Source organism: Bos indicus x Bos taurus, chromosome 3 (genome assembly GCF_003369695.1).
Source record: "Bos indicus x Bos taurus breed Angus x Brahman F1 hybrid chromosome 3, Bos_hybrid_MaternalHap_v2.0, whole genome shotgun sequence".
Lineage (NCBI taxonomy): Eukaryota > Metazoa > Chordata > Mammalia > Artiodactyla > Bovidae > Bos > Bos indicus x Bos taurus.
The window spans coordinates 120,640,641-120,663,862 of NC_040078.1; the positions used below are offsets into that span (position 1 = coordinate 120,640,641).

The 23,222-nt window shown below is 58.8% G+C and overlaps 1 protein-coding gene across 3 annotated transcripts; it reads left to right on the forward strand.

Moving 5' to 3' along the window:
* Positions 1-8,388: 8,388 nt before the first annotated feature.
* On the forward strand, positions 8,389-12,136 carry RTP5 (receptor transporter protein 5 (putative)). 3 transcript variants are annotated; one of them, XM_027538218.1, is made up of 3 exons: positions 8,494-8,582; positions 9,427-9,587; positions 10,412-12,136. In XM_027538218.1, exons 2-3 carry the CDS (start codon positions 9,544-9,546, stop codon positions 11,898-11,900), a joined length of 1,533 nt encoding a protein of 510 aa, XP_027394019.1. In that variant the 5' UTR covers positions 8,494-8,582; positions 9,427-9,543; the 3' UTR covers positions 11,901-12,136. The 3 variants fall into 3 exon arrangements, with proteins under 3 accessions (XP_027394018.1, XP_027394019.1, XP_027394017.1); XM_027538217.1 differs by lacking the exon at positions 9,427-9,587 and having other exon boundaries at positions 8,389-8,582; XM_027538216.1 differs by having other exon boundaries at positions 9,427-12,136.
* The last annotated feature ends 11,086 nt before the right edge of the window (positions 12,137-23,222 follow it).

Below are 23,222 nucleotides of genomic sequence, written 5' to 3' on the forward strand. Positions count from 1 at the left end.
ACAGTGGGGCGGCCCCTGCGGCAGGACCCCACGCACGGTGGTCCACGCGCCCACGTGTCCCTGCTGAGCTCCTCACTGTGCCCCGTGGTGGTGGGCACACTTGGCTCTTCTCTGCTGAGGCCCACCTGGGCGGATCCAGCTGGGGGTCTGGCAGGGAGGAGCCGGTGGGCAGGGCCTGCTGAGCAGCCCTGGTCCCCGCAGCCTCTGGTGCCGTGGGGTGTGTGCTGCGTTGGCAGGTCTGTCTGGCTGCCGGCTGCTTCCTGCGGGACCGACTGCAGAAGCCCAGGGGCCAGCAGTGAAGGAAGTGAAAGGGCCCGCAGGGTTCTCAGCTAGGCGGGCACTGGGCTCCCATCTTTCAGCCTTGAGAGGGGACCTAGGGTTTCCAAGGTGCACCTGGCCTGGCTGAGGTGACCCTGGAGGAGGACAGGGGTGGAGAGAAAGTGGGGAAGAGGGGATCCCCGAGCTCCTGAGAGGCCGCTGGCGTTGGAGGGACGTTTCCATTGTGGTGGGGGGAAGCACAGGAAGCGGGGGGGTCACCCGAAACTGCTTCTGAGGGGCCAGAAGATGGTGATGTCAGCGACCCCTGACCCACACTTGGAGGGCGAAATGATGCCCCAAACCGGGAGGGTGGTGAGTTCACAGCCAGTCTGAGGTTGGAACAGGAAATGGTTAATAGTGTTTGCAAATAAAAACTTTCTGCTCTATCCTGTTTTTGAAGCATTTCCCAGAAGTTAAAAAAGAATACCGAATTTATCTGCCCAATTTAAGAACCAAATTAAAAAATGAAGATGAAATATTTTCATCATTTATTACGCACAAGAGTAAAGACAGCTGGCTGTTTGCTCATGCGGTGGGGCCCCTCATTTCTGAAATTGCCAGAATGCTGTTAGGAGTTTAAATGCAGATTTATATTTAAAATTTCCCAGGACGTGTATTTGCGTGTATGTGTTCATGTTTTCGTACGTGTGTGGGCATGCATATGTTCACAGGCAGGCGTGTGTGGTGTCTGTTTGCGTGTGTGCAGGTGTTCACATGAATGTGTGTGTGGTGTGTGCTTGCGTGTGCACAGGTGTTCACACGAATGTGTTTGTGTGTGGTGCGTGTTTGCGTGTGTGCAGGTGTTCACACGAATGTGTTTGTGTGTGGTGCGTGTTTGCGTGTGCGCAGGTGTTCACACGAATGTGTTTGTGTGTGGTGCGTGCTTGCGTGTGCACAGGTGTTCACACGAATGTGTTTGTGTGTGGTGCGTGCTTGCGTGTGCACAGGTGTTCACATGAATGTGTTTGTGTGTGGTACGTGTTTGTGTGTGCACAGGTGTTCACACGAATGTGTTTGTGTGTGGTGCATGTTTGCGTGTGCGCAGGTGTTCACACGAATGTGTTTGTGTGTGGTGTGTGTTTGCATGTGCGCAGGTGTTCACACGAATGTGTTTGTGTGTGGTGTGTGCTTGCGTGTGCACAGGTGTTCACACGAATGTGTGTGTGTGTGGTGCGTGTTTGCGTGTGCACATGTGTTCACATGAATGTGTGTGTGTGGTGTGTTTGTGTGCAGGCTCGTGTTCATATGTGGGTCAGGATGTGTAGGTGCGTGTGGTGTGTTTGCGTGTATGTGTGCAGAGTACAGGTATGTGTGTGTTGCGTGTTTATGGGTGTGTGTGTGCAGTGCTCACATGCGTGTGTGTGCCTGTGTGTGCACTTCTGGCCTCTCTCACTGGCCAGCTGCCCAGGGGGCTGAGGGGCAGCCCGCCAGGTTCTGGAGGCAGACTGGCCAGGGCGGAGGAGGAGGCGCCACCCCCTGGACAGGCCGACCTTGCCTCTGAGGGCCGGGGTGCTGTCAGAGGTGCCTCGCCTGCTGCCCCGGGTCCCTTGTCCTTCTCCTCTGCTGCTCGATGTCCTGGCTCCTGTGGGGTCTGGGGGAGGTGCCAGCCCCTTGCTTGGCAGCAGCTGGGCTGGATGCTGAGACTTGGACGTTGGGAAACACCGTAGGGATGGAACAGCTGGATGGGGCTGTGGTGCCTGCTGCCCGCTGGACCCCGCCTGCCGCCTGAGGCCCCGTGTGTGCAGCTTGGCCGTGTGCGGGGCTCGGGCCCTCGGGTGGGCCGTAGGGCCCAGGATTCGGGGGTGCACCCCTCTGAGAGTCTGAGACAGACTCTGCCCCCAGCTCTCTTCTTGGTTGTCTGTCTGTCTTAACTTGTCTGCTGCCCACGCCCGAGGTTGGTGGAGCAAAGCATCAGCTGGGTGGCCTCGGCGGACCCTGTAACCCCCGACCCTGAGCTGGTGGCCAGGTCTGTTGCCTCCCTGCTGGGCTGTCTTGCCGCCTCCACTCCCACCCCTGCCCAAAGCGGGCTGCTGTCTGGCCCAGGCTCGGGGTGGGGGCTTCCGGGACCCAGCCGGTCCAGGTGGGGGCAGACGGGGGCTCACCTGGCCTGCAGGAGGTCTACGTTCCTACGCTCCACCGGAGGCCCCGCGTGGGGGCTGCCCCGCGCCCTGGCTGGGGGGCGAGTGTGGCTGAGGAGGAGGCCAGGGCGTGTCCACCCGGAGAGCAGACCTTGCTGCTTGCCTTGGGGGTGATCGTGTGGAAACGGGACCTGGTTTCTTGGCACTTCTCTCCATCCCCCATCCGAGCTGATCTGGAGTCATCAGTGCCTCAGGGAGGCTGGTCCTAGGGCAGAGGGTGGAGGGTGGAGGGCGGAGGGCAGAGGGCAGGGGGAGTGGCCGCTGACCCTGCTGTGGGAGCCTGTCCTTCAGCGGAAGGGCCTCTCTGACCCCTCCTCCAGGCTGGACTCACACAGACCCCGGCTCCAGAACACGCCTCCCATGCGGGGTGGTGCTGCCTTCTGCCTCGCCTCTCATTTCTCTGCCAAGAGGAGGAGGTGTTTATGGCTGATGGATCTGTTAGCAGACCCTGTAAGCAGCTTTCGTGGGGGGCTGGGCTCATGTGTTTGGGGGGCAGATAAATGGGCAGCCAGATAAAAGGGTGTGAAGGCTGACCTCCCCACCTTCTGCACCTCTGGGATAGGCTGAGGGGGTCCTGAGTGAAAGGTCGGAGGTGACTGGCTCCTTGCATCACCACCCAAAGGTTATTTTCCGGGACAATATGGTGAGTCACGATTGCTAGACTCTCCCCCAGAGTCAGAGACAGCTGGCGGTCTCTGGAGAGGAGGGGCCTGTGGGTGGCCTGGGGTGGTCTGGTCTTGGCAGCGTGAGGGGCCCACGCCCAGCACAGGGCAGGCACACCCGGGGCCACTGTGCCTGGAGGGGCCACCGGGAGGGGGAGAGCTTGTGCACAGCACAGCCCAGACTGACCAGCAAAACGAAGGATCTTAGAATTGCAATGATTGGCTGCGTGATAACCAAAAATTTCCCAGGAAAATCTGCCCTAAGGTAACTGATAGAGTTTTGCCAAGAAAATGCACTGGTCATAACAAACAACCGCTTCCAACAACACAAGAGAAGACTCTATACATGGACATCACCAGATGGTCAACACCGAAATCAGACTGATTATATTCTTTGCAGCCAAAGATGGAGAAGCTCTATACAGTCAACAAAAACAAGACTGGGAGCTGACTGTGGCTCAGATCATGAGCTCCTTATTGCCAAATTCAGACTTAAATTGAAGAAAGTAGGGAAAACCACTAGACCATTCAGGTATGACCTAAATCAAATCCCTTATGATTATACAGTAGAAGTGAGAAATAGATTTAAGGGCCTAGATCTGATAGATAGAGTGCCTGATGAACTATGGATGGAGGTTCGTGACATTGTACAGGAGACAGGGATCAAGACCATCCCCATGGAAAAGAAATGCAAAAAAGCAAAATGGCTGTCTGGGGAGGCCTTACAAATAGCTGTGAAAAGAAGAGAAGCGAAAAGCAAAGGAGAAAAGGAAAGATATAAGCATCTGAATGCAGAGTTCCAAAGAATAGCAGGAAGAGATAAGAAAGCTTTCTTTAGCGATCAATGCAAAGAAATAGAGGAAAACAACAGAATGGGAAAGACTAGGGATCTCTTCAAGAAAATCAGAGATACCAAAGGAACATTTCATGCATACATGAGCTCGATAAAGGACAGAAATGGTATGGACCTAACAGAAGCAGAAGATATTAAGAAGACATGGCAAGAATACACAGAAGAACTGTACAAAAAAGATCTTCATGACCCAGCTAATCACAATGGTGTGATCACTGACCTAGAGCCAGACATCCTGGAATGTGAAGTCAAGTGGGCCTTAGAAAGCATCACTACGAACAAAGCTAGTGGAGGTGATGGCATTCCAGTTGAGCTATTCCAAATCCTGAAAGATGATGCTGTGAAAGTGCTGCACTCAATATGCCAGCACATTTGGAAAACTCAGCAGTGGCCACAGGACTGGAAAAGGTCAGTTTTCATTCTAATCCCAAAGAAAGGCAATGCCAAAGAATGCTCAAACTACCGCACAATTGCACTCATCTCACACACTAGTAAAGTAATGCTCAGAATTCTCCAAGCCAGGCTTCAGCAATATGTGAACCATGAACTTCCTGATGTTCAAGCTGGTTTTAGAAAAGCCAGAGGAACCAGAGATCAAATTGCCAACATCCGCTGGATCATGGAAAAAGCAAGAGAGTTCCAGAAAAACATCTATTTCTGCTTTATTGACTATGCCAAAGCCTTTGACTGTGTGGATCACAATAAACTGGAAAATTCTGAAAGAGATGGGAATACCAGACCACCTGATCTGCCTCTTGAGAAATCTGTATGCAGGTCAGGAAGCAACAGTTAGAACTGGACATGGGACAACAGACTGGTTCCAAATAGGAAAAGGAGTTGGTCAAGGCTGTATATTGTCACCCTGTTTATTTAACTTATATGCAGAGTACATCATGAGAAACGCTGGACTGGAAGAAACACAAGCTGGAATCAAGATTGCTGGGAGAAATATCAATAACCTCAGATATGCAGATGACACCACCCTTATGGCAGAAAGTGAAGAGGAACTCAAGAGCCTCTTGATGACAGTGAGAGAGGAGAGTGAAAAAGTTGGCTTAAAGCTCCACATTCAGAAAACGAAGATCATGGCATCCGGTCCCATCACTTCATGGGAAATAGATGGGGAACCAGTGGACACAGTGTCAGATTTTATTTTTCTGGGCTCCAAAATCACGCAGATGGTGATTGCAGTCATGAAATTAAAAGACGCTTACTCCTTGGAAGGAAAGTTATGACCAACCTAGATAGCATATTCAAAAGTAGAGACATTACTTTGCCAACAAAGGTTCGTCTAGTCAAGGCTATGGTTTTTCCTGTGGTCATGTATGGATGTGAGAGTTGGACAGTGAAGAAGGCTGAGTGCCAAAGAATTGATGCTTTTGAACTGTGGTTTGGAGAAGACTCTTGAGAGTCCCTTGGACTGCAAGGAGATCCAACCAGTCCATTCTGAAGGAGATCAGCCCTGGGATTTCTTTGGAAGGAATGATGCTGAAGCTGAAACTCCAGTATTTTGGCCACCTCATGCGAAGAGTTGACTCATTGGAAAAGACTCTGATGCTGGGAGGGATTGGGGGCAGGAGGAGAAGGGGACGACAGAGGATGAGATGGCTGGATGGCATCACTGACTCGATGGACATGACTCTGAGTGAACTCCGGGAGTTGGTGATGGACAGGGAGGCCTGGTGTGCTACGATTCATGGGGTCACAAAGAGTCGGACACGACTGAGCGACTGATCTGATGTCATCTGAAGGTAACATATACAGATGACACCACCCTAATGGCAGAGAGCGAAGAGGAACTAAAGAGTCTCTTGATGAGGGTGAAAGAAGAGAGTGAAGAAGCTGGCTTAAAACTCAATATTCAAAAAACTAAGATCATGGCATCCATTCCCATCACTTCACGGCAAATAGATGGGGAAAAAGTGGAAACAGTGACAGATTTTGTTTTCTTGGGCTTCAAAATCACTGTGGACGGTGACTGCAGCCAGGAAATTAAAAGATGCTTTCTCCTTGGAAGAAAAGCTACGACAAACCTATACCCCATATTAAAAAGCAGACATATAAATTTGCAGACAAATGTCTGTATAATTAAAGCTATGGTTTTTCGAGTAGTCTTGTATGGATGTGAGAGTTGGACTATAAAGAAAGCTGTGCACTGAAGGATTGATGCTTTTTAACTATGGTATTGGAGAAGACACTCGAGAGTCCCTTGGACTGCAAGGAGATCCAACCAGTCCATCTTAAAGGACATCAGTCCTGAGTGTTCATTAGAAGGGCTGATGCTGAAGCTGAAGCCCCAACACTTTGGTCACCTGATGCAAAGAACCAACTCATTAGCAAAGCCCCTGAAGCTGGGAAAGATTGAAGGCAGGAGAAGGGGACGGGAGAGGATCAGATCGTTGGATGGCATCACCAACTTGATGGACGTGAGTTTGAGCAAGCTCTGGGAGATCGTGAAGGACAGGGAAGCCTGGAGTGCTGCAGTCCCTGGGGTCACAAAGAGTTGGACATGAGTTAGTGACTGAACGACAACAAAGATAACAGTGACTGCAAGAAGTTCATTTCTCTCTTAAAGAAGAAACCCAGGGTTACGTGACCCTGAAGTGGTATCAGGACTCCAGCTGCCCTCAAGGATCAGGGTGTCTCCTTGCTTCTTCCTCAGCAGTGGCTTCTATCTGCAAGGTCACCTTGTCGTCTAAGGTGGCTGCAGGAGTGCCAGCCATCATGTCATCATCTCTGCTTTGGTGAGCAGAGAAGGTGAAATTGGAATGGGAGAAGTAGGACTCTTCCTGGTTACCTGGTCCAGTATTATGGAACCTTCCCTGAGGCACCTCCCAATACTTTCCTGCTCTATCTCACTCTCACACTTAGCTGAGAGGCAGACAGAGGTCACCCAATTGAAAGAGTTTGTTGAGAAACAAGCCACTTGACAGGGTCAGCTGTGGGCTGGACACAGATGAGGGAGAACAATGGGAAGCAACTGCTCTGCACGCGGGGTAGAGGCCAAGTTGCGGGGGGGAGGCCCCGTGGAGCTGAGCGGGCCTCACGCAGAGCACTCCCCGGTCAAAGGGCACATCAGGTTTGCCCCCGTGGAGCTGAGCGGGCCTCATGCAGAGCACTCCCCAAAGGGCACATCAGGTTTGCACGCTGGAATTTCTGGGTGGCTCGGGGAGTGGACAGAAATGGCCAGCCCATGAGGCTCGCTCCCAGCAGAGGGGGCGCAGAGACTCCGGAGCCTGGAGACAGCTGTCAGGCAGGTGACGTGGCCCTCAGGGCAGGGCGGCACAGAGCAGGAGGCCTGTCTGTGTGGACAGGCCCAGGGCGGGGAGGGGGGCCAGTGGCCCAGGCGCAGAGCCCAGGACCTCATTCCGGGAGGGGCCTGTGGAGGAGGCCAGCTCTGTGCCAGGAGCTGCCACAGCCTGGGGGAGTGTCTCTTCCTGTTGCCTGTGGGCACTGGGGGCTCACTGGCTGCTGAGCACGGGCCCTCCCAGCCGACGACCCTGTCTCCCTCTCTTGGCCGGAGCCTTTTCATCTTGTCAACACAAGCCCCTGTGTCAGGGCCTTGGGCCCGCGGAGGAGGCTGCTCCCTTGGCTTTCTGGGTGCAGGCCCCTCCCCGCCCTGCCTGACCAGCGGTGGTTCTGTCCTTGAGCCTGGCCACTGTTGCACTGTCACCAAGCCCTGACCTGCTGTGATGAGGTCTGCACACAGGACAGGGACACAGCTCACGGGCCGTGGGCTCCTCTTCCAGGAGGTTCCCTGGTGTCCCCGATGGGCTGCCCTGGCGGGAAAGGGCGGGCTCTGGGGGCTGGGGGCACGCGGACACTTATGGGGCCCTGGCTCCTTCAGTGCTGAACTAAGACCTTAGAGGCATTTGTGAAGCTGTGCATTGACTGTGTTTAAGGTATTTTAACACGAAGGTGATTTTCTAGCAAATAGAGTTCGGAGAAAAGTAATGGGACAATTCACAACGATACATGCTCAGTAAAGTTCCTCACAGCTTTGCTCGTGACAGCAGACTTGGCATCGAGTTCAGGGATCGAGGCCGGGTAGGCAGACTGCACCCCAGCTGCGGGCCGGGCGACGCCAGACGTTCAGAAGCACGGGTCCCGCGGCGTGCTGTGGGAGAGGAGCAGGCCCGCGATTCCCTTCAGGCACCGGAGACGCGTGGACGTTGGCCCCACAGTGGGGACGACGGGCGACCTTTATCATCGTGTGTGTCGTCCTGTTTATTTACCTGTTTCCAATTTTTCCTAAAACGAAATCCACTGCTTGCGTAATAAAAAATACTCAAAGGGATCAGAAAAAGAGTCCCATTGCTCATTTCTCTGAGACAAACCCGGTTGCCATGGAGACCGGGTGGTTGTCAAGGCAGCGATTGGCCAGTGCTGGAGGCGGGTGGGTGCTCGCCTGGAGCCCAAGCCGGTGCAGCCCTCAGACCGCACTGCGGATCCGAACAGCATGGAAGGGGCGGACGTGTGGGCCAAGACTTTGGTGCAGCTAATGGCCCAGACGAAGCCCAAGGACATCTGGGAGCTGGTCCCCCAGGAGAACCTGGCCTCAGGGCACCTGGACAGCAGCGGTTTCCAGTACCGGCTTCGGGGGCTCTCGAGGTGCGGCTGGGGGGCCTCCTGTGGGGTCCCTGGAGGTGGGGTGGGGGGGGCGAGTTTGCCTCGCCACCAGCCAGTGCTGGATGTGGCCTGGGCCTTGAGGGAGGCAGGAGCAGCGTGTGTCTGCCTGGCCTTGGCACCCAACAGGTGGGTGGGCGGGCCGGGAGCTCCCCGTCCCTTCTGGGCAGTGGGGGTGTTGGGGGAGCTGTGTGTCCGTTACCTGCATCGCAGGCGAGCTGAGTCCCTGCCTGCTGGGCACCTCCAGGCCAGTCTGGGGGCCCAGCCCAGGGGCAGCTGGTGGGAGGGGGGATGGCTGCCCGCCTGTGGCAGACTTTGTTCACCGCAGCATCTCCTCGTTTCCATGGCAGCGCTAACAGCTGGAGCAGGGTGGGTCTCTGCCCTGCCCTGCAGAGGGCCTGAGCGGATGGACCCTCACGGAGGGCTTGGGCCCAAGAAGGAAGAGGCAGTCCTGGCCTGGGCTGTGGCCGAGCAGGGGCCACGTCGGGAGCCCCGGGGACCGTGGGTCCCCACGTGAGCCGTGCCCTCCCAGCGTCAGACAAGCAGCCACAGGCGACCAGCCGAGGGTCTCCCAGGGGCCAGCCGGGAGGGCGCCGGCGGGAGAGGGGGCTGTGTGGACCCCGTGGGCAGCTGTCCTTTGACACGGATGCCCCCGCTCCCCCGTGTCTGAAGCGCCGGGAGTCAGGAGTGCGGTGAGAGGCTGGCTTTCCCAGGTGTCAGGAAGTGACAGCATCGGAGGCTCCTTCCCACCCGTGACTGTCCTGGGAGGAGCCGCTGCTCACGGGCTGGACAAGCAGCCTGAGCACTGGTCGGTGTGTGGTTTTCACAGGCACAGACGCGCCAGCTGGTGGGATGGTCACTAGTGCAGACCCACGTCTCCACGTCCAGCCATGACGCGCCGCGTAATTAACAAATAAAGGAGGAAGTTCAGTACCAAGGACACCACATGTGTCCAGGTGCTCCCCAGCCATGCGTGGCAGGAGGCTGCAGGTGGGGGTGTGGGGGGTGGAAAGCCCACCATCAGGGGAAGGTCTGGTGGATCAGCCCGAGGGTTACTCAGCTGGAGAGACGGGGACACAGGGCCTTGGCCCCCGGAGCAGCGCCGTTGCACATGAGGGGTGGGCACGCAGTCCCGGTGCGCTGGCCCAGGGCCACAGGGCCACCCAGCCTCCCAGCCACCCCCCACGCCCAGTTCTCCCCGCACCCCTCATGGCCCCTCTCCCGGGGGACGGGCTCCCCAGGCCCTTTGTGCAGCCCCCTGCCCTATCCCCTGGGCACCACAGATGGCCCTCCCTCCCGCGGGGTCCTGGTGGTGTCTCCTAGGGGCGCTGAGACCCACGCCGCCGGGACAGAGCAGCAGCAGATGTAGCGCTGAGCCCAGAGGGGCCCAGGCAGTGCGCTTGGCCACCCGGGGCATGCTGGGGCCAAAGGATGGAAGGCGTCTGCTTGGGCTCCTCAGGCTGGGAGGCCGCGGGGGCGCACACACGTGGGGGGTGCGCACGGGCTGGAGCCTCAAGGGTGCGTACGGGCTGTGGGGTCTCAGGGGCGCACACGAGCTGTGGGGTCTCAGGGGCGCACACGAGCTGTGGAGTCTCAGGGGCGCACACGAGCTGTGGGGTCTCAGGGGCGCACACGAGCTGTGGGGTCTCAGGGGCGCACACGAGCTGTGGGGTCTCGGGGGCACGCACGGGCTGTGGGGCTTCAGGGGTGCTCACGGGCGGGGGCCTCGAGGGCGCGCACGGGCTGTGGGGCCTCGGGGGCGTGCAGGGCAGGCTCCGGCCGAGCCCTCGCCCCCCGGCCTCTCTCCTCCGCAGGCTCCAGTGCGGTCGCTGCCAGTGGGGCTGGGCCTCGGCCCACGTGCACGTGCTCTTCCACCTGTGGTGGGACGAGGCAGGCCGGCGTGGGCTGGTCAAGATGCGGGTCTGGGGCCAGCGGTGCCGGCTGTGCCCGCCCGGCGGGGCCGAGTGCCGCGTCAGCCTGCTGAGCGTGCGGCTCTTCCTGGGCAAGCTGGTGCGGTTCATCGAGCGCAAGTGCTACGCGGAGGGTCCCGGCTCCGACCAGGGCCCCGAGGTCTGCTTCGGCGAACGCTGTGAGGCCTGCGACCTGGGAGTCTGCTTCTTCCAGCAGCCGCCTGACCCCGCCTGGGGGCCCGAGGGCAGGAGCTCCGGCAGCATCAAGGGCAGGTTCACCCTGTACTCCAGCGGCGACGAGGCTGCCCCCGCCACCAGCAGGCAGCTGCGTACGCTGGGCCGCGGGCTGCTGGTCGACCGCCCACGGGGCTGCACCCCCGACGCCATCGCCGTTCCCTTGTACGCAGCCGACCTCATCAGGAGCCCCATCGCCGAGGGCAGGGACTTCTGCGGCCAGGCCGAGGAGGTCGTCACCATCCCCTTCTGCCTCGGGCACAGGGCCCAGGGGCTGGCGGGTGAGTCAGCAGGCCGGCAGCACATCATCGGCAGGGGCTCCCTCTACCTGCCCGCCAACCCCAAGGCCACGTCCAAGGGTAGGCGCTTCCCGGTGAGCATCAAAGCCCCCGTCTTCCACGGCCAGGGGCTCCTGCTCAGCGGCGCGAAGGCAACCACAGGCTTCATCTGCCAAGGGCTCGGCTGTGTCTCTGAACCCGACGAGGAGGGGGATGAGGGCGAGGGCGAGGACGAGGGTGCCGACTGGGGCGCCCCGTCCAGCAGCACCAGGCTTGTCCCGGTTGGAGGCAGCCCGCGGCCCATGACCTACATCGTGGGCCTCATGGACAACGGGGAGGGCTCGGTCACCTTCCCCTCCTCCTTGACCGACGTGCTCCTGGAAGACGCCGACGCGTTCGACCTGGTGTACGGCTCCCTCACCTTCCCTTTCATGTTCGCCTACGAGGGCAGAGTGGCGGCCTCCTCTGCCAGTGGCCCCGAAGGCAAAGGGCAGGTGGCTGGCGGCGGCGGCCCCCCTGCCGAGGGCCGTGAGCGCCTCCCGGGGACCGACGTGGGCGGCTGGGTGCCCCTCGGCGAGGGCTCCGTCACCGTCCCCTTCTCTGTCTTCAGCATCATCCAAAGCAAGAGCTCCGGGCGCAAGGCCAGGGGCCCTCAAGGCGATGGCCTGGCGCCCCAGGGCTCGTCCAAGAAGCGGAAGCAGCCAGGACCCCGTGCATCCAGGTTCCGCCCCCCGCCCCCCGGGGACGAGGGCTTCTGCTGGGCCGAGGGCTTCTGCTTTGACCCTTACGAAGAGGTCTGGATCTGGGTCTCGCTGGCCGTCTGTGTCCTCTGGATAATGTACCTGTGCAAGTTCAGCCCCGACCGCTCCCCGTGGGTATGAAGGGCGGTGCCTCCCGTCGCTCCCCTGGGGACCCCCTCCAGGGGGGCTGCCCGGGCGCCTGGTGAGCAGAGACCCCTGCCCCCGGCCGCCCCGACAGCACTGCTTCCATGTTGCATCTCCGCGGTGAGTCCTGGTGTCATGGAAACTCATGCCATGGCCACCCCCCGAGCTGACCGCGTGTGTCCCAGGCACTCTGTATGTGTGTTACATGTCAATAAAACAAGAGTTAAGAGGCAGCAGCCACATAAGTCTCCCACTGAGCTGAGGGTGTGCAGGAGAGGGTGGTGGGGCACAGGGGCCAGCCGACCCCTGGGGTCCTGGTCCCCCCAGTGACCCTTTCCTGCGGTGCCATTAGATCTCTGGACGTGACGCTCGGGCTGGTTCAGCACAAGCTGCGGAGGGTGGGAGACCAACACCACCTCCTCGGGAAGATGAAAGCCCCTCTAGGTGTGGTTGGAGACCACCCCCTCCCCAGGGCCCCAGGAGCTGAGGAGGCACCTTCCCCGAGGGAGGGGCAGAGGACCACCCAGCATTTTACCAGATTTTGTTCATGGTTCCTGGAACATTTTCATCCACGCGCTTTTCAAGAAGCGCCATCTGCTTGAGGTTCCCTGTGTCTACACCCTGGATTCCCATCTTCATGGCCCAGGATCCAGTTCTAAGGGGCAGGGGTGTTGGGCCATGTGGGTCCCAGGCATCAGGGGATGACCACGGGCAGCTGGGCGGGGTCACCCTGTCCCTCCCCTCACACAGATTGGCCCCAGGGCCCTGGGGTCTGAGACTTGGGTCCCCGGTCGGATGGGAGGTTTGGGAAGGCTTGCCTCATGGGGAGGGGTAGGTGGCCAGACTCTCTGCTGCAGGGCCCTCTGTCCACAGGGCCCTCTGTCCACAGGGCCAGGGCGGATCTGGGAGATTAGACCTCAGGCTGACTCCAGGTGAGGAAGAAGGATGGGGAGGGGTCCCCACAGAGGGGCTGCCTGGACGGAGGGAGGGGGGTGGGCTTTGACGTCAGCATCCTGCCCAACGGAACCCCACATGACACCAGGGCGCAGAAGGCTCTGGGCCTCGAGGCTTGACACTCACACAGCCGAGCAGAGCCAGCCAGAGCACTGCAGCCAGGCTCCCCCTTTTCTGATACACTAACCACTGGATCAGGACACAACTCCAGAGTTCTGTCTACACCGGGTGAGACCTCACTCCTAGGGCAGGGCCCGCCCTTCCACCCTGAGTGTTCTGTCTACACCAGGTGAGACCTCACTCTTAGGGCAGTACCTGCCCTCCCACTCTGGGTGTTATGTCTACACTGGGTGAGATCTCACTCCTAGGATATGACCCGCCCTCCCACCTTGAGTGTTCTGTCTACACTGGTGAGACCCCTCTCCTAGGGCAGGATGCACCGCCCTCCTCCCTGGGAAGCAGCTGTTGGGGGGCTGTGGTGCCCATAGTGGTACCTCTGTCTTCAGACCTGTGGTCTCCCCTGGGGCAGCCCCCATTGAAGTGCTGGTCACCGCATGATTTCCAGCTTCTAGATAAATAGAAATTGCTTCTGAGATGCAAAGCTGTCCCTGGATGGCTCAGACCGACCACACAGGGCCGCAGTAGAGAACTTCAGGGCTGGCCACCGTCCCTGCGGACTCAACAAGCTTCCCTCTGGGCGCCTGACTTAGAGGCTCGAGGCCCAGTCACCCTTGGTCCTGAGGGTCTGTGGCCGCTGCCTCTGGACCACCCCCTCCAGAGCAGAGGGCTCACACCGGCGCCCGTTTTCTGGGGTCTCCCGATGGTCATCCAGGCCCCCAGGCCAGCAGTGACCTGCCCACCCCGACACCACTGGCCCGCGCTGTCCTCACGGTCCTGGGCCTGCTGCACCCACAGTGACGCGTGTGCCCCCCCGCCCTGCGGCCGCACGGGGACCTCCGCTCTGCCCTTCCCGCGGCTGCCGCCCAGCGGGGTGCAGAGAAGGGGGTGTGGTCCCCTTACAGCCCCTGGGCCTTCAGCGCCTCTCGCCCTGGGAACCGGCCAAGAGGGGTGTCCCCTCGGGCGTGACCGCTCAGGAGGACCGGAGCCGAGAGCGCGGGGACCCCAGGGCCCTCCAGCGGGGTTGGGGGGACGCAGCATCACGGAAGGCGGGGACCCAGCCCGCGCCGAGGTCCTCCGCATCCGCGGGCTCTCTGCAGCGCTACGGCCCCTCCCCAAGCCCGGGCGCCCCACCCCCGCCTTCTGCCCCCAGCGCCAGCCCCTCCCCCAGCGCCGGGCCCGCCCCCAGGTCGGCCGCCCCGCAAGCCCGGCCGCCGCGCGGTCCTGCGCGCCCTCGTGTGGCCGCTGGCGGGAAGCGCAGCCCTGTGATGCCGGGAAGGTACTTGTTCAGTCGTGTCTGACTCTGCGATCCCACGGATTGCAGCACGCCAGGCCTCCCTGTCCATCGCCACCTCCCGGAGTCCACCCAAACCCATGTCCCTTGAGTCGGTGATGCCATCCAACCATCTCATCTTCTATCGTCCCCTTCTCCTCCTGTCCTCAATCTTTCCCAGCATCAGGGTCTTTTCCAATGAGTCAGTTCTTCGCAACAGGTGGCCAAAGTATTGGAGCTTCAGCTTCAACATCAGTCCTTCCAATGAATATTCAGGGTTGATTTCCTATAGGATGGACTGGTTAGATCTCCTTACAGTCCAAGGAACTCTCAAGAGTCCTCTCCAACACCACAGTTCAAAAGCATCCATTCTTTGGCGCCCAACTTTCTTTATAGTCCAACTCTCACATCCATACATGACAACTGGAAAAATCATAGCCTTGACAAGATGGACCTTTGTTGGCAAAGTAATGTCTCTGGTTTTTAGTATGCTGTCTAGGCTGGTCATAGCTTTTTTCCAAGGAGCAAGTGTCTTTTAATTTCATGGCTGCAGTTATCATCTGCAGTGATTTTGGAGCCCAGAAAAATAGTCTGTCACTGTTTCCACCTCCCCCCCTTCTATTTCCCATGAATGATGGGACCGGATGCCATCATCTTAGTTTTTTGAATGTTGAGTTTTAAGCCAGCTTTTTCATTCTCTTCTTTCAACCTCATCAAGGTGAGTTCCACTATTCCTCTTTACTTTCTGCCATAAAGGTGGTTTCATCTGCATAACTGAGGTTATTGATATTTCTCCAAGCAGTCTTGATTCCAGCTTGTGCTTCATCCAGCTTGGAATTTCACATGATGTCCTCTGCATATACATTAAATAAGCAGAGTGACAATACACAGCCTTGATGCGCTCCTTTTCCTATTTGGAAGCAGTGTGTTGTTCCCCGTCCGATTCTAACTGTTGCTTTGTGACCCACACACAGGTTTCTCAGGAGGCAGGCAAGATGGTCTGGTACTCCCGTCTCGTTAAGACTTTTTTCACAGTTTGCTGTGATCCACAGTGAAAGGCTTTAGTGTAGTCAATGACGCAGAAATAGATCTTTTTCTGGAATTCCCTTGCTTTCTCTGTGATCCAGTGGATGTTGGCAATATGATCTCTGTTTCCTCTGCCTTTTCTAAACCCAGCTTGCACATCTCGAAGTTCTTGGTTCACATACTGCTGAAGCCTAGATTGAAGGATTTTAAGCATTGCCTTGCTAGCACGTGAAATGAGTGCAATTGTAAGGTAGCTTGAACATTCTTTGGGGTTGACCTCCTTTGGGAATGTGATGAAAACTGACATTTTCCAGTCCTGTGGCCACGGCTGAGTTTTCCAAATTTGCTGGCATATTGAGTGCAGCATTTTAACAGCATCAACTTTTAGGATTTGGAGTAACTCAGCTGGAATTCCAGAAGGCACTGCTGGTACTTGACTGTTCACTGTTCAGTCAGCAGGTTCCTTAAAACCCAACAAACTCCACCCATTGTTGGTATCACCAGCATTAATTTTCATGAATAATGTTGTTTTTTAGTTACATCTGACTCTTGTGACCCTGTGGATTGAAACCTGCAGGCTCTCAGCAAGAATACTGGAGTGGGTCGCCGTTTCCTCCTCCAGGGGATCTTCCCGACCCAGGGATTGAACCCGTGTCTCCTGCCTGGCAGGGGGATTTTTTACCACTGGACAAAGAGGTAAGCCCTCATGAATAATTAAATTTCAGTTAATTATTTAATAATTCATTCAGAATTCACTCCACTACTCTTGCCTGGAAAATCCCATGGACGGAGGAGCCTGGTGGGCTGCAGTCCATGGGGTTGCTGAGGGTTGGGCACGACTGAGCGACTTCCCTTTCACTTTTCACTTTCATGCACTGGAGAAGGAAATGGCAACCCATTCCAGTGTTCTTGCCTGGAGAATCCCAGGGATGGCGGAGCCTGGTGGGCTGCCGTCTCTGGGGTACCACAGAGTCGGACACGACTGAAGGGACTCAGCAGCAGCAGGGAGAGGTCACAGGACACAGCAAGGGCACACAGAGCCCTCCTCTCCTCAGGCTGTGTGGGCAGGTTTGGAGGCCACACCCAGGCAGGGGGCTTGACCCGGCCGGCCCTGGTTAGCTGGTGACCAGGAGTGTCTGTGCCCCTCCCGAGGACGGGATTGGGTGGAGAGTGTGGGAGATCCTCCCATAGATGAGGGCTGGGGAGGGTGATCTGGGAGATCTCCTGTCTCAGGACCTGCCCTGCAGGTACCCGGTGGGTGGCTGGGCCCCACTGGCCGCTGGAAGATTAGAGGACAGACTTTGTGTCTGGGCCCCACCCCCTTAGCGTGTGCAGAGCAGCTGCATGAGCTCGCCCTCCTCAGGAGAGCCTTCCTTCCTGGGCCGATGGGCCACGAGGACCCTGACTCACTTCACGTGTGCGGACCTGGATGTGTAAACTCACCAACGTGTGATAGGATGCGCCGCTCTGTCTCAAAAACATTTGTGCATGAGCTTTGACTTCTAACATCGTAACCGTCCTCAGAGCTTCTGGAAGGTCTGTTTCTGGGGTTATAATCCTGAGCTTGGCTAGAATGACGTTTTCTCTTTCTTTCTTGGATTAACTATGGATTAATTTTCATCGACAGTTAGGAACACGTCTGTTTCATCGTCCACACGTTCTCATCAGCCAGGCAGTCTGGCACTGCTTTCTAGAAAGTCTAACAGCTCTGGTCAGAACTGAGCTGGTGAGCGTGGGGTCCCCTGCCACGTGGCCTTGAGTGGACTGGGTGGGACAGATGGCCTTTCCCAGGAAATAAGAGAAATTTTCTAGCCTCTGAGGGCTGGGCTTGCTCCCGGGGCCCTCACAAGAACCGCACGCTCGGTGCACGCGATTTGAACTGATCCGTCCCTTTTCACTACGAAAGTAACATGAATGACCCTAACTCCCAGGAAGGAGGGCTCAGAACCGCTTCCGCCGTGCACTCCCGGGCGCCGCTGGGGCATCTGCCGTTTTTATCCTCAGTCTCTTCTCTGGGTTATCATGCAGTATGCTTACCTCTAGATAAAACAAAATGGGATTTGGGGCGTAGTCTTGGAGATATTGGGGGTGCAGTTCCAGACACTGCGATAAAGTGGATCACATGAATTTTGTGGTTTGCTAGTGCAAATAAAAAGTGTGTGTACACCATAGTGTTGTCTAGTAAGTGTGCAATAACATTGTGCCTAAAAAAATGTACATACCTTAATTAAAAAGCACTTTTTTGCTAAAAAATGCTAACCAGCGTCTGAGCCTGGTGGAGGGTCTGGCCTTGATGTTGCTGGCTGCCGACTGATCAGGGTGGTGCTTGCTGAAGCCTGGGCTTTAGAACTGGATGGCAGTCAGCATTGCCTCCCTGACTGACTTCTCCTTTCACCAATGCTTCCTCTGTAGAAAGAGAAACCATTGTAACCGCTGACCCGCAGGAGAACTTCTTCCATGACTGGAGTCCATCCTCTCCAATCCCTGCTGTTCTGTCTGCAGAGCACAGGCACAGTAGATTTTCCGTAATCCTTGAGCCCCTAGGATTTCCAGGTGGCAAATGAGCACTGGCTTCAACTTCACGTCACGAGCTGTATTAGCCCCTATCGAGAGGCCGCCTGTCCTTTGAAGGCTGAAGCCAGGCCTCGTCTTCTCCTCACTGTGAGAGTCCTAGATGGTGTCTTCCTCCAGTGGAAGGCTGTTGCCGCCACATTAAAAATCTGTCGTTCACGTGCCGCCCTCCCGAAGTCTCAGCTGGAGCTTCCGGAGAACACGCTGCAGTCCCTACGGCTGCGCTCGCTGCTTGCCTTTCCCTTCTCTGTCATGGAGACGCTTCTTTCCTTTCACCTCGTGAACCAGCTTCTGCTGCTTCACACTTCCCTCCTGCAGCTTCCTCGCGTCTCTCAGCTCTCGCAGACTCGAGGAGAGCTGGGGCCTTCTCGAGATTAGGCTTTGGTCAAGGGTGCTGCCGTCCAGGAGGGTGCAAAGACTTGGCGACCGAACAGCAACAGAGCGAACGCTGTGGCTGGTCCGACCTGTCCAGACCGCCGCACCTTCCTCCAGACGCTCGCCTGCTCGCGCAGCAGCGCTTTCGGTTGCCTCTGTGCTCACAGCCCGGCCACCCCTCTGGTGCAGGACGCCTCATTCTCACCATGTCTCGGGTTTCCATGTGCCTTCCTCACTGAGCCTCTCCGTGTCCAAGTTCCGATGTGAAGTGGAGAATTGTGACTCCCTTTCAGTTAAGCACGTGGAGGTTTTTTGGGCTGGTTGATTGGCCTGGTTTCAATATTGTTTGGTCTCAGGGGAAAGGGAATCCCAGGGAGGGGGAGAGAGCGGGGAATGGCCGGGTTGGGGAGTCAGAGCATACGCAGTTTGTGGACTGAGGTCGCCTCTGATATGGATGCAGTTTGTAACTGAATTATGTTACTATTACAAGCAACTAAAATAGTGATAGGAAAGATCACGGTCCCAGACCACCATGACCAGTATAACAAGGATGAAGCAGGTACACTCGCGAGAATGACCGAAATGCGACGTAAAATAGTGATAGGAAAGATCACGGTCCCAGACCACCACGACTAGTATAACAAGGATGAAGCAGGTACACTCGCGAGAATGACCGAAATGCGACGCACACAGAGCGAGCCCATGCTGTTGGCAAATGGCCCCGACAGACGTGCTGGGTGCAGGGTCCCCACAACCCCTCACTCTGTAAAAACTGCAACACCTGTGAAGCACAGAAAGTGAACTCTGCCAGTTACTCTCAAGAGGACACGTCTGTTCACCAAGTAGCCGAGTCTGCCTGCCTGGTCTCCTGGGGTTTTTCACTCCCATCCCAGCACGAGCCCCACCTGGAGCCCGGCTGGCTGCAGGGGACATAGAGGAGGAGGGCATGTGTGTCCTTCAAGCCCAAGTAAACCAGGAGCGAGACCCCCGAGATGCTTACTTTAGGAGAGGAGGAGAGCAGGGAGCACACGGAGGGAAGCTGGCGCCGGGACCCCCTGGCACCGCCACAGCCCCGGTACTACAGCGCCTCCTCCCTTTCTCCTCCCGTGCCCACCCTGGGCAATGCTCCAGGGAGCAGACCACCCTCTCGAGGGTCCCCCGGGACTCAAGGACGTGTGAGCCCTGGGGAGCCTGTGCACGTGGCCCGCGGGACCCAGGGAGGCTCTGCTGGGCTAGGTCCCTCTCCTTGCCGGGTGTGTAGGGTGGGAGCTCCCTCCACACGGGACGTGGGGGCCTGACGTTCCTGGGGCTCTGCCTGCCCTCAGGCCCTCTGTGGGGGTTGGTGGGGGGCTTGGGGCCCGCACACCACACATCTGGCTGCTGCAGCTCCGTCCCCTGACCTCAGTGGAGGGTCCACTGGCGCTGCCCGCCTCCTGGGGTCCAGGTGGGCAGACTGCCAACCTAGCCTGAGGCCACAGCTGAGCCTGTGGAGGGGTCCTGGGGGCCCGGGGCAGGAGCTGGAGCTGGAGAAGGGGGCAGGTGGCAGGTGGGGAGATCCTGTGATCTCTGCGCTGTGGCCGCAGCCCCCAGAGGCGCCCTGGCCCCCCCACTCCCAGGGCGTCGCCTGCAGAGGCCCCGGCAGCCCTGGCCCCGCCCTTGCCGGCCGCAGGCCCCTGCTCGGGGTAGGAGGGCGGGGGCGGGGAGAGCCGCGGCCGAGCCCCTGGGGGTCAGGAGCAGACGCGGCTGCTGCCCCCGTGGGGTGGACTCGGGGAGGGCCACCAGGGGGCGGCCTCGGCCTGTGTTGAGCCGCCGGGGCGGGGCTCGGCGACGCCCCCTCCCCTCAGTGTGTCCCTGGGCCGGCGGTGTGGGCTGCTCCCGCTCGGGGCGCGGGGCGGGCCCACTCCTGAGAGGCTGGGGTCTCTGACTGCCGGGCCCTCGGCCGCCCCGGGCGCACCTCACGGGGGTCGGGGGTCGGCGGGGAGACTGGGCAGCGACTGGCGGCCGCAGGCCCCGCCCACCCCGCCCGGCTTCCAGCTCCTTGCTTTGGACCCGGGCTCCCGCCCCCAGCCCGGCAGGAATCACTCACGGCGGCTGCCAGAACTTCCCAGGTTTGGGCAGTGCCAGGCTCTTTATTTCTGCTAATTTTCCTTTAGTTTTTGAAAGGAGTCTCGTCCAACCAAAACAGGGCGCCGCTTAACCACCGGAAGCCGTTGCACTGTCTTGATTGCGCGGCCCGGGGGCCCTGGACCCCTCGCCTTGTCATTTATCTCTGTTGGCCTTCTGGCTGTTCCTCGCCGGGTGATTCTGTAGGCAGTTATTCACGGCGTGTCTTAAGCCTCTGTCAGTTGCCGTCTCACAAAGGTCAGAGCCTCGCGGCAGCCTGACTCCCAGTGTGTGTCCCGGCAGCAGGAGGCCCTCCCGGAAGCAGATGCTGGGAGGAGTTTGGGGGGCTTGGGGGAGGGGAGGCTCAGGATTTGTTGGGGACACACCTGGAGAGGGCTCGAGCAGCAGAGTTGGGCAGGAGGGGGGCCCTGGGGCTGCCTCGGAAAGGCACCTCTCGCTCCAGAGCCACGGCTCGTCTCTGCCCGCGTGCTCACTGCCCTCCGCCTCGCCGCGCCTTGTTGGACAAGCCCCTCAGTGTTTTTTCCAAGTGGTAGCCGGGGCTTAGGCGTTCTCTTCCGTTATTCCGCCTTCTGTTCCATGGTGGGATGATTCCAATTCCTCTCCCTTCTGGCTCTCTTGCCTTTATCTGAAGTTAAGCCCATCAGTGAAGTTTTTATTTCAGACGTTGTGCTGTTTCCGTGGCGACCTTCCTTGTGTCTGGCTCTGCTGGGGCCTTTGGAGGTTGCCTCCGTCCACTGTCTTCTTGGGGGCGTAGAGGGGTAAGGCCCCTCCCGTCAGGATGAGGCTCTGCTAACAGAACCCGGGGAGGCACGAGACACCCTTGGTGGGGACCCTGCGACAGCGCCTGCGGCCTCAGGATGACCTGGGCCGGCTCTGGGGGCCTCTCCAGTGATGCCCTGCTTTTTTAGGCATCATTCTGCGAGTGTCTTTCAAAGCTGCTGCCGTGAGAAGCCCAGCCTGCACACATTGGCTGGGAGGGATTGGAGAAGACATGGCCGCTGGTGGGGGACTTGGGGGGGGCCGGGCTGAAGCCTCAGCGCAGGGGGGGCCTCAGCGCAGGGGGGGCCTCAGCGCAGGGAGAGCCTCAGCGCAGGGGGGCCTCAGCGCAGGGGTGCCTCAGCGCAGGGAGAGCCTCAGTGCACGGGGGCCTCAGCACAGGGGGGGCCTCAGCGCAGGGAGGGCCTCAGCTCAGGGAGAGCCTCAGTGCAGGGGGGCCTCAGCGCAGGGAGGGCCTCAGCGCAGGGAGAGCCTCAGTGCACGGGGGCCTCAGCTCAGGGAGAGCCTCAGCGCAGGGGGGCCTCAGCGCAGGGAGGGCCTCAGCGCAGGGGGGGCCTCAGCGCAGGGGGGGCCTCAGCGCAGGGGGAGCCTCAGCACAGGGGGGCCTCAGCGCAGGGGGGGCCTCAGCGCAGGGGGGGGCCTCAGCGCCGGGGGGGCCTCAGCGCAGGGGGGACCTTAGTGCAGGGCTGGGCCTGGAGCAAATTGCAGTGCTGGATTCACACACGCTGGCGTTGGCCGACTAGATCCTCTGAGGGCGATGCGCCCACGTGGGCCTGAGAAGCAGAGTCAGCCCCTCCCATGGGGTCTGTGAAGGCCTGTCCGTCCCATGGCAGCCGGGGGTCCTGACCGGGCCGCTGCCCCTCATCCCGGCCACTCTGCTCTCTGCCTTCTTGTCACAGACGGTGCTGCACCGAGTGGGGCTCCTTTGCTAGAGGCCCCTGAGCCCCCCCCCGTGTAGCACCCCGGTTCCCCCACCCTAGTCGAAACTAACCTGAGAGAGTCCTGGTGGGGAGGGCAGGGCTTTGTTCTGGGGTCCGTGAGCAGGGAGGTGGGCTGTGTCTTTACACAGACATCCCCACACCTGGTGTTCGGAGTCTCAGCCCTGTTTGATCAAGTTCCAGCCTCTCTGCTCTTCCCTGTCTCCGGTCCTCAGGTTCCCCGTGAAGGGCTCTGTTGCATCTCTTTGGCGGGTGGGGGGCAGGCAGGCCCTCGAGACAGGGGAGGAGGGGTCTGTGCAGGTGGAGAGGGGTCCCCTGTGCTCGTGCTGCGGGAGGGGGCTGGGCTGAACCCGAGGGGTGGGTGCGGGGGGCTTGCCCGCCTGCCTGAGGGTCTCTGGCCCGTTGTATCCTCTCCTGTTTGTGTGTAGGAATAATCACTGTTGTTTATGGATTTTATGAAGTGAAGTGAAAGTTGCTCAGTCGTGTCTGACTCTTTGCAACCCCATGGACTAGTCCATGGAATTCTCCAGGTCAGAATACTGGAGTGGGTAGTCTCTCCCTTCTCCAGGGCATCTTCCCGACCCAGGAATGGAACCCAGGTCTCCCTCATTGCAGGCGGATTCTTTACCAGCTGAGCCACCAGGGAAGCCCAGGGGTTTTCTGAGACGTGCTTCTAATCGATTGCCCGTGAAGGGTGAAGTGTGGTGACACAGGCCCTGCCACCACTGTGCCCGCAGCCCTGTGGCCTCCGGGGAGGGGTGTCCAGGAGCTGAATCAGACTGGCACTGCCTCCCCTGTGTCCTGGGCAGGCATGCGCACCTGCGGGCGGCCCCACGGCCCTGCTCAGCCGCCCTCGGTGACCGCCCAGGTGGGCGATCCCAGCCCGCCCCCCCTCCTGGCCTCACGCCCGGGCCTCCCCTGCTCCTCGGGGCCTCTGCAGCCACATTCAGGAAATTCTCTCCCAGTCATTTCCACCCTGTGTTCTAACGGGTTTCCCCACCTGAGGCTACAGAGGATACGGCTAGTTGGTACAGCTGTTTCTGTAACAATCAGCACAGACTTAAAGACTTTAAAGAGCTCAGATGAACTTCCTTCCAGCTCTGGAGTGGGTCTGCAGCTGAAATTGAGGTGTCCTCAGGGCCGTTTCCAGATTCCAGGGGCCAT

Bases quoted from the DNA above. Each gene is read 5' to 3' on its own strand.
- RTP5 (XM_027538216.1), top strand. From the start codon at position 10,029: ATGGAAGGCGTCTGCTTGGGCTCCTCAGGCTGGGAGGCCGCGGGGGCG.